General features: G+C 46.2%; 1 protein-coding gene across 1 annotated transcript in view; it reads left to right on the forward strand.

The window, feature by feature from the left end:
• LOC104164423 (calcium-binding protein 39-like) overlaps positions 1-6,267 on the forward strand; it is a 20,564-nt gene extending 14,297 nt beyond the window's left edge. Inside the window, exon 6 of the mRNA XM_009703748.1 lies at positions 5,552-6,267. Within this exon, the coding sequence (XP_009702050.1) occupies positions 5,552-5,731 (180 nt within the window). The 3' untranslated portion in view covers positions 5,732-6,267. The remainder of the gene's footprint in view (positions 1-5,551) is intronic.
• Positions 6,268-10,710: the final 4,443 nt, after the last annotated feature.

Here is a 10,710-nt window from a genome sequence, read left to right on the forward strand (position 1 = left end):
CAGACTGAGAGCAGAACCTGATCAGCTGGAAATTGCTGGTTTATAACCAACAGCAGCACACTAGAGTAACTCTAGAAGTGCAGCAGAGCTCCCCTTTTAGGTCCTCACTGAGGATCTGGGTTAGCTGGATGTAGAAGCATTCAGCTTCTCCCCAGCAGGCAAGGTAGTTATAGGGTATGTTACAGAAAATTGCGTTGTGAATTAGCTTTGTAGAGCGGGTCAGAGAAGATAGTTTTCCTCTGATTTCACTTCTTAAACGGAATTCTAACTTCTTGAGAATTACTAAAGGAAATCCTTACATATTTAAGAGAATGGGGGAAAACACTACTGGCTAGTTGTGCCCTGTTCTGCAGTGTCCCTGCCTCCTGTTTCTGGGTTAGTGTCTCTCAGCCCAGTTCTCTTGTCAGCTGTAATAATTCCATGCTAATGTAACTGGGAGAGGAATCTTGTCCTCAGCTTTTAACCTCATAAATTTTAAACTGTGCCTGCATTTTTAAACTGTGCTTGCAAAATACCTGTGCAATCCTGGTTGAAATTACAGTAGACTAACTACAGTGATTTGAAATCAAAGGTCTACTGAGAAGTGGATACTTGCTGCTCTGTCTGAGCTGCCAAAAGATTTGGGTTTAAATTACCTGATTTAGATGTTTCACCAGTTAGACACAGTTGAAATGAAAAAGTGCTTGTTTTGTAAGATTCCAACACTCCCATGCCCCAGCTGACCCAAAAAAAGGCATATGACTCTTACCTCCCTGAGGCAATTTCTAATTATTGAAGATTCAAAACTGTAAGACAGAGATTAAAATGATGAGCACCTCTAGTGCAAAAATATTTTGCAGGAACATTTCGTGGCTGAAAATGCCAGTACCCCTTCAAGCTCTGAGAACACCTCACTCATCCAGGATGCCTTGAGTGGGAAATTGAAGACAGAGAGTGCCCACTTGCAATGCCTCCTTCCACTCTCCACTGAGGACATGCTTGATCTTCCTCCTAGCTCCAGTTCCTTCTTTTCCTTTTGCCTGACCAAAATGGAGCTTCTGCCTTGCGGCACCATCCTAAAGGCCTCTGGCTGCTTTGTAAAGCTGGGTGTCCCAGACAACGTAGGCATGAGGATTAGCCAGTGTTTAATCATCAGGAAAAGCTAAGACACCTCACCGCTTTCCTCCTCCTCCATAAATAATCCAATGGGGTCGCCCAGAGTTTTAGGCTTTGAGAGACACCGGTTCTTCTCTGCATTGATGTCAGTGGAGAGGTCTCAGTCTTGAGCATGCACGCTTTGAGGACCAAGTACTGGGACAGGCTCTCCAGCTCCTGTGATGGATTTGTGACAGTTATTACTGGAGCCTGCTTTGAGTTTGCCTGTAGGGGAAAACAAATCTTTCAGATGTACGTGAACATGGTGCAGGTATTCCTTTGACCTTACGCATTTACAAATAAAGGCTAATAACAAGCTCTCTTGGCTTTCACATAAACAATTAGATTATTTTGAGAAAAACACCCTGTAGCAGTGAATTGGGATTATGCAACTTTCTTGTTCTTAAGCAGACATTTAGCAAGATATATTTTACTGTTTAAATCTAAAAATAGAACGGGTACACTGTGTTTTGTGACCTTGGTTTCATTTTTCCATTCTCTTTCGTGCACATTACAGAGCTACCTCCTGCAGCTTGCTCGACAAATGGTCTCACATAATTTGACCGTACTGACAGTTTCCTCTTGGTATGAAGCTGAAACCACATTTGTGGGGATATATCCTCTCTTTCTTAGCTGAAGAGTTTAAAGGGCAAGAAGTGTTATGCAAAGCATTGTGCTATAAGCAACATAAACCATAGGAACTTTTGTGTGCAGTTTCCTGACACAGTAAGATTGTGCGTGACCCCACAGTAAGTCTTAAAATACCCAATCCAGGGTATCCAACCTCTGTAATCGTTTTTGTTCTACTGCAGTCCCAGAGGGTGGTGATGCCTGGTTATTAATTTTAAGGAAACAAGGTCAGATTCTCTAATCAAGTGATTTTGGTATTTGTTTGAAGAAATACAGTGTATGACTTTTAATGGAGAAGAGAGCAGCAGTTCCACTTTGGATAACTTTTGAAGCTTCGGAGTTGATTTTCATGCCAGGCCTTTTGCAAATATTCACAAAACGCAACTATGCTGAAACAGCTATTTTTAGAGTTGGAATTTTCATATGAGTACTCTCTTTATTTTGGGTCTCTCTCTCTCTCATATATCCGAACTAAGTGCTTTAGAACACGCAACCTTTCATAATAAAACCATAGGTGAAACGAAGCTCTCTGTGAAGGGTTTTAGCTTCACTTAAACTTCATTTTAGTAGAAATGTTCCAGATATAGCATTAATAATGATTTCTGTTTTCAGGGATTTATCCCCTCCTCTATGACAACACAGAGTTCTGAATGAGAGGAGCTCTTCTTTTAAAAGTAAAGTCTCATGGTGGTCCTAATCCTGGGCTTTGTGAAGCTGATTAGTTGATACTGGCAGAATTGATTTTGTTTGCTTAGCCAAAGTATTGAATAACATTTCAGGAATTTTCTGGTCCTTTAACATTCTCTCTTTATGAGCCCCTGTTGACACTGAGCAAGACTGGCAGTCAAGATGATCTTTGTTTGAATGTTCAGTTTGACAGTTTTGCAAGGGGAAGATTATAAATAAGCAAGCAGGAAGATAAACAGGATATGATGTCTTCTATTAAACTAAGTTCTTTAATTATTTGCTATAGTAATACCAGTTGTAGGACCAATATGAGATGCTGGTATTTACTAGGTTTACCACTAAAACCTTCCAGTTCTGTTTGCAGACCAAGTAGCTTTTACAAGAAGAATGATTTAGGTGTCTTCATTTTGAGAGTCAGCCTTCACCTATCTTTATAAGGAGGCCTAATATTCATTGAAGGAAGGTGTTCAGCACTTCAAGGTCAGACCTTCTTTAATGGATTCTGTTTGCATCGTAATTAGATTATTTCTGAAAATGTGGGTCCTGCCAGTCTACTTGATGGTTTTCTTCTGGTCACAAAGAGGGAACTGAACTCCAAAATTAAAAACTTTTAATGAAGATCTATAAGGGTTACTTTTCTCATCCCTGCCTGTAGGCTTAGGTACTGCTTTTCTCAAAGGAAGCTTGTCCAGGCGACTGGGGGCTTATCACAGTCCAAATCCTGGCAATATCCAGCCTCTATCAGCGTGGTGACCTGCTGTAGGTCAGCACATGGGGAGCTGCATTGTGGGGCTGCTCGAGCTGAGAGCATGAACTGCTGCAGTCTCAGCCAGAGCCAAATGTTCGTACCTGTGAGATTTCAAGATTCGTGTTCCCTAGATAAGGCACAGACTGGAAAGCTGTAAAATACATTCAATAGTGATTTACATCCCCAAACCCTTTATTTCCCAATCTAAGGGGAACCGATGCATCGACAGCAGCATATCAAAGTTCCTTGCAAAGGAGGGGATAGTGCTTTCAGATGCTGCAGGCAGCGACAGAACAGTCAGCTATTGACAGTCCATCAAGTGTAGTGAGAGCTGTGAACTGGCTGTCCGACCCACTGATAGATGTGTCCCTGGTAAGATGCTGCACTTTGAGTGCTTGGAGCATCGTGCAGAAAAGCTGTTATTTTAGAGTAGCCACTCCTTGGGAGTTGGAGCTGTTGGTGCTACTCTTGAGAAATTTTAGGTGGCAAGTAGGAATAAAAAATAATTATTTGAGATTATAGCTCAGGGTAGTCAAAGAAGGGTGATGTGCAGACCTGTGCAAAGGCAGCCTGAATAATGTAGATAGTATACTGTCACAGGGACTACGACCTGGCCACTAGATCAAGGAAAACTTTGTATAACACTTGGGGCCTGAGAGCATTCACCCAGCATGGTAGAGGTTCCAGCTCTTTCCCCAGAGCAGAGCAAAAGTACCTTGAAGCAGGGACTCTTAGGAGAGATCCAAAGGAGACAAAAGTATAGGGAGGGATTAGGGTTTTTATGGCATCAGGATGCCAGGGTTTAAGAGTAGATGCTTTGTCTCACCTTTATGGAATAAAAAAAAATAGTCCTACCTCCCAGACTGGGCAGAAGTACTCAGTGTGGCACTGTGGATGTGTCCCGAGCCCCATTCCTTCCACATGTTCCCCACGTGTGGCATTTTCCACACCACTTGTATAACATCCCCTAATTGGAGAGTACGAAGCTGAATGGTGGGTCCAGTCTGAATCCTGTCCCAGGCTTTACCAGGTGTTGTTTCAGGGGGCAAGAGGCTGTAACGCAGCCCCCCAGGACGGTGTGTGTATATTCCTCATCACAGAACGTGGCAGCTCCCTGTGCAGCTGGACGTGGCCCAGGTTTTCGTGTGGGTACAACCTCAGCGGAGATAAATGAACCTGCAGAAGAACCCCAGCTTTGGAGCCAGGAGCTCTGGGGCCGGGCGAGTGGTCGTGCTGCCTGCGCTCGGCCGGACCACATGCCATTCTGTACTGTCAGCAGATGTTTGTTTTCATTTGGGTTTGGACAGGCTTGGAGGGAAACTGGACGTTTTCCAGTTCTGTCCATCCTTAATTTCTTCTCATCGGGTCGAGAATAACTTGAGTTATTTATGTTGTTGCACAAGCGCTCGGATGGTGTTTTGTTGACCAGCCATGGTAACCTTGGTGCGAGCCAGATGTGGGAGCTGCTCCCGAGGTGGCCAGGGGTGTGCTGTGCCTGTGTTCCCACTGCTGGACCCCTGCCCTGTCTGCCCCCCATGACTGACATCCGCAGAGTCCGTATCTCTGCAGCATCCTAAGGTCCCTGGGAAGAGCTTGTCACCAGTGGCCTTTACAACCACTCAGACGGCACGTAAGGTAGAGAAAATGCTGAAGAAACAGTGTTGTAGCATAGGAGGTCATGTTCAGAGCTGGAAAACTCTGCAACTTTAGGCATTGCAGGAGGAAAAATCAGAGCATGGCTAGGTTTATCCCTAAAAACTACTATTTGAGAAGACCAGTAAGCCCACAGCGCTGGGCTGGCTGTGCCAGGTGAGTATCTGTGTCTCACATCACCTCCCTGCACGGCACTCCTGCTCCTGGAAATTTCCACACTCCCATGAATGGATTAGGCAAAGGGAAGTGGAGCCTCTGACCTATTTTTCCAAACCAAAACAAAGCTGGCAAGTCTAATTTTAGGCCTGGTTTAGTATGGAAACGATATCAATACTGACACAAAGCTTTTCCGTTCTCCTGATAATTAAGTTCTGTGTATTTAAGTCTTGCATGTGGAAGAGGCTGAGAATTGATAGCTCGCTCTCAACAGCTGGGTTTACAATTAACCGCTTTTATCAACAAAGAGCAAAATTAAAGGGAAGCAATACCACACACAGGCGTAGCTTTGTTTCAGTTCGCTGTTGAACCAACATGTTTGTAACTCCTCTCTCTGTGCCTTGGGACAAGGTGTGTAGCAGCAGAGTATCTGCCTGCCAGTCTTCAGCTGACTTGTTAGAAAATAACTTACGGGGATGTTGGGACTGATGTTCTTCTCTCTCTCTCTGTGTCTCGCTGTGCCTGGTTTTGTTTGCATGTTAGGTTTTTGTGGCCAGTCCAAACAAAACACAGCCTATTGTGGAGATCCTGTTGAAAAACCAACCCAAGCTAATTGAGTTTCTGAGCAATTTCCAGAAAGAGAGGACGGATGACGAACAATTCACTGATGAGAAGAACTACCTGATAAAGCAAATCCGAGACTTGAAAAAGTCAACGGCATGAAGAACTCCTCTCGTTTTCCACTGTAGGCATTAATCTCATTTGTTAAGTTCCTCTGTGTCCCTTAAACACCACAATAGTGCTTGAGAAGGCACAGCAAGTGCCTGGTTTTTATTTTGTCTTTATTCCTAGATGTCAAGAGTATAGGGGTTTTACATGAAAACTAAAAAAACAAAAATCTAGAATAATATATTATTTTTAATCAAGACTATAATTATTTATGTCAGTTTAGAACCTCTCTGTAATACAAGCTGGTTTGACAGATTTTCATTTGTGCTCAAGAAGAATGAACCTCTTTGCTTAACTTTATCAGCAAACTCAAGCTGTTGGGGAGTGCACGGAGTAGGTCTTCTGAGGACTGTGACATTCCTTTGCACTTGTAGTTGTGACTTTGTTCTAGTGCTGCACACACACAAGACTGTGAAAGAGTACGTTCGCCTCTGGAGTTAGCTGCACTTATAGAGTGGGTTCTTTAGTCAAAACAGTGGGAGATGAAAAAGCAGTAAAGGTCACGTTTTTGCTTTATTTTTGTGTTCTTTCGTCTTTAAGTTTTCTTTTCTCCTAGATCAGAGCTTTTCTATTCAGTGCTAGGGAATGGATGAAGGCATCAGCCAGATGAGCTGTTTCTATCTGCCTCCTGTTTTCCTGTACGTGATGTACCTTGCCCTAGAGCACAGGCTATTCCCGACAGCTCCCAAGCAGACTGATGAAGAGCAGCCCCAGGTATGCAGTGCCCATGTATTCCCCAACGGGAAGAAGGGAAGAGCAACCTCCCCTCATTCAAGGCCCATGCTGTATTGCTAATAAAGTCATCTTGCACCTGCTAAAATCAGCAAGAAGCCTGTCCCCAGTTTCAATGGGAATAATTTTGGGTGGTGGCCAGAGCTGCGTGGCTGAATTGTGCCAAGCGCTGAGCCCAGCACCAGTGCGAGAGGAGGATCCTCGGCGTCTTCCCACCCAGATTGAAATCCCCGCTGTGCGAGGCGGGATTGAGCCGAGTTCAGCAAGGGGATGCTGAAATGGCCTCAGCCCGAACCACTGGGTGGCCTGGGGTCCCCAAGTCTGCAGGTGGTCTCAAAGCTGATGGCATTTCTCGGATACCTAAATCAAGCGTGCGAGGCCATTTAGCAGCCTCAGGCACCAAAGGCTACTTGTAGTCTGGAGTTGTTTATCCTTGTTCATCCCAATGTCAGTTCAGGTTCTGTGTTGAAGTTGTAGAAGGGGAAATCATTGCACTGTTAATGTTTTAAGTTTAATAAGCTCTGTCGTCCAAACAGTGTTTCCCAGGTGTGTTTGAAGAGTTTTTTGGGGTCTTTCATTTTCTGGTGGGAAATGCAAATGTTACTCTGATGCTTTATTAGGAAGTGGAGTTTGAGAGCAGGGAGTGGAAATTTCTTGAATTTTTCTGGACAGCCTAAGTTCTGAGTTTTCCTATTTGTTGTAAGACAGTTACCTAGCTAAAACTCTAGCTAATGCTTCAGATAAAAAGGTGACACTGAATTGTAAAAACAGAACAAGACCTTTTCCTTCATTAAGCTGTTGTATATTGGGGTGACTGATACTTTAATTTATGTGCTTTAGAAAAGGGATGAAATGGAACAGATTGTGGGCTCGTGTTTTTTTCAGATGTCAGATATACACAACAAATGTACAACTTAGTTGCCTGGAATTAAAAAAATATATATATTTACAAGCTATTAAAGGCATGGTTACTGATCACTCTTTATTTCCATCTCTGTATTTTTTTCCTCTTGCCTTTCTGGAGAGCCAGACTCCGTGCAGCACTAAATTCTTTCTCTCCTTTGCCAACCAGTGTCAGCAGATGGAGAGAGATGAGCCCTGCCTTCAGAGTTAATGCACTCTGCAAGCATTGCATCTGCAGCCCTGGCTGGCAGGGGGCCTGGCAACTTCGGCTGCAGTCCAGCTTACTCTGACTGCGATCTTCACCCCCAGCCCTGTGGGTAGTGCTCACTATCGGCGGTAACGTGTGGGTCGATAAAGGACCATCTCCAGAATCGCAGTCCTCAGAGGTAGTCATTTCAGTCTGATCCTCTGAGATCTGGAGCCTGAAACTGAAGGGCGCTTGGCTGCGCTCTGAGCTCCTGGGGTGGAGCCGGTCCCCAGGGCTGGATTAACGCAGAGACACGTGTCCATTGCCTCAGCCTCTGGAGTCACATGAGAACATCGGGCTTCCAGCCCGCGCTCGGAAAAAGTGTCTAATGGTGTAGTGCCGGGGAATGCCGGCCCTTGACAACGTGAGTGTAACCCATGCAGAGATACCCAGTGCCTCTGTGAGGGTGGTCAGCCCTGTGAGCTGCTCTTCTCTGCGTGGTCTGGACAGCAAAGAGCACTGGAAGACATCAAAACCTGGTTGTAATATGAGGAGCAAGGTTACACTCACACCCCAGTGTTTGCGTAGGCTGAGATGTGGCAGGTCAACAGGGAACAACAGCGATGGGCCCCATCCCTGCAAAGGCAGCCTCTTCCAGTGTGAGCGGTCACCAGACCACGCGAGTAAGTGGTAAGGAGGGCTTGTGAAAAAGGAATCTGTGGGCAAGAAAAAGGGGGAAAAAAGAGGAGTGGTCTTACAGTAAAATGACATGTGCCAGGCCCCTTACAGCTTATCACACGGGAAGTCGGTCCTGAAGTAGATATTGCCAACACACCTCGAAGTAATTGAGTCTTCCCCAAGCTCAACTTGCTTAGCTCTTTGAAAGAAGAAAAAGTAAAAGAAATGGTGAAGATTAAATTAAGCACCATAATAATATTTCACAGCAGGTGGGGACACATCTCTAATTAAATGAAAATTAGGTTTTTTTCTAATGCAACTTTGAAATAATGATAGAACTCCCAGTTTCCTTTGGTGCATTCAGTCAAGGTGGTTCTTCTGCCTTAAGCCACTGTTCCCACCAGGAACTCACAATTTCTCTGAAATTAATATCTGGGGAAGCTGTGTGATTGCAGGACACAGTTCATCAGAGTGAGGACAGGGAAGAAGACTGTAGTGCGGAGAGAGAAAGAAGCTGGAAGATGCTTGGGCTGCAGCCTCTCCATTCCAATCCCCACCCAGCATTCAGGGAGATTTGGATCGTACGAATGAATCTCTGCCAACATGCGATGTACGATCCTGCACATAAAACCTTATTTGATACATCAGAGTGCCAGGAATCTTTGAACCATAAGCTTCCGTCCTGGTATTTGGGCAACTTGTGCCAAAATCAGAAAAATCTGATTAGAAGCGACAACAGCCTCCCTTGTCTGTAACGGCTTGTACGCCAGCAGGTGTGAACCGGGGGGAGGATGCAGGTTTCTGGCCTTCAAGAAATGTGGGCGTTAAGTCCACTTGAGCCTCTTAATCTGCATGCTCCAGGGACAAGATCAGATGAGAAGGAAAGCGTGACTTGGATCTTGTAATCTAATGATAAAAGCACTCGCGTGAGGGAGAGGAGATCTGGATCCCATTTGTTCTCTAGTGCGTGCTTTGCTCTTGTCTGTGGAATTGGAGCAGGGCTAAGAGAACCCAAGTCTCTTTTCAAAGGGTGCAGCGATGTTTGGTCAGTAGAGAGGCTTTTTCTCTGGGCCAAGAAATGCTTCATTTTTCTCTTTGAAATAGAAGCTCTTCAACATTTTGGCTGGAAGCACCTTCCTGCAGAACGTCTTATGCCTGGTGGTGAAGGCCATTATGAGGCAGAGGGGATATGGGGTTTGGCCTCTGTGACATGAAAGGGAATTGTACCTAGCTCTCCCCCTTCTTGACTAAGCACTCTTGCATAAAAATAGAGGTTTCCATGGCCTTCCACCGGTTTTGGACTTGCATTTTGGTGCCTGCCACTTTACCTGTGTGAAGCTCCCGCTGTCTTTGCCTTCAGCGTCAACCACTGGACTTTTACACACTGCCTGCAGCTAAACAGCATCAAGCAACTGAGAAATTATGTAGACCATAAGGATTTGTTGCATTTACTGCCAAGCAATGAAAGCCCATTTCACAGCTGTTGTGTTGGTGGACCTGAAGTGTCCAGTTGCTTTCCTGTCAGACCAGACAGGTGACAGAAATTCTGCTGGGCTGCCATGCTCCTGGGGTCTGAGCAGGAGACACCCAGCACTCACCGATGCCCGGTGAGGAACGCAGGCTCCTAAGGACCTTCACTGCTGGAGCCCAACTCCTGGAGCTGCTGGTTTATATCAGGTTTTGGCGTAACTGCAGGCCCAACCTCAGGAACTGACACTCTCCCCCTTCCAGCCAGCACCTTAACAGAGAGCTCAGCCAGTCCTGCTAGCTGCTCAGAGCAAAGCCAGGGCTCCTCTCCCACTGAGTGACAAACTCGGTGAGCTATGGACTTACTGCACATGTATTCCATGCACACACGCCGAGTGGAGCAGCACAAGCTGGTAAGTCTGGGTGTGAGGGGTCCCAGAGCCTCTCCTGGGAGGTCCAACCCCATCGTGAGAGAGGCAGTCCCGCTGCTGACAGCTGCTGTGGCCTGGGGGAGAGAAGGAGCTGAAGCCTCTGCCACCCCAGCCCATGGTGAAGGAAGGCGAAGCTCCCTCCAGCAAAGGCCGGAATCCCTCAGCCTGCGGTGCCTGAGGCTGCCAGGTAGCACCAGTCCAAGCCAGCTCTGAGCACGGCTGGTGCTGGGCAGGCAAGGTGGGACGAAGCTAAGGGAAAACCCAGGAGAAGGTTAGCAGTTTTGGCCGTGTGGTTCAGCTGTAAGCCAAGCATCTCGCAGGGCTGTGACTTGGCCTGGCTCCCCCGAGAGCCCCAGGGAGAGGCAGGCGGCGAGCCCAGCCCTCCTGACTCACGGTCCTGCTCCGAAGCGCCTGCCTGGAGCTGGCCCCTCTTTCCAGGAACGTGAAAGGAGGAAAAACAATCAAACAACCCGCCCCTTTCCTATGGCATTGGTTGTGAGTGGCTTTGCAAAGCCACTGTAAAAATGACTTTTTCCACCTTGGGCTGTGTGGCAGTGTGGGGAAAGCCTGTGCCT

This window comes from Cariama cristata, unplaced genomic scaffold, assembly GCF_000690535.1.
Source record: "Cariama cristata isolate BGI_N322 unplaced genomic scaffold, ASM69053v1 scaffold727, whole genome shotgun sequence".
Classification (NCBI taxonomy): Eukaryota; Metazoa; Chordata; class Aves; order Cariamiformes; family Cariamidae; genus Cariama; species Cariama cristata.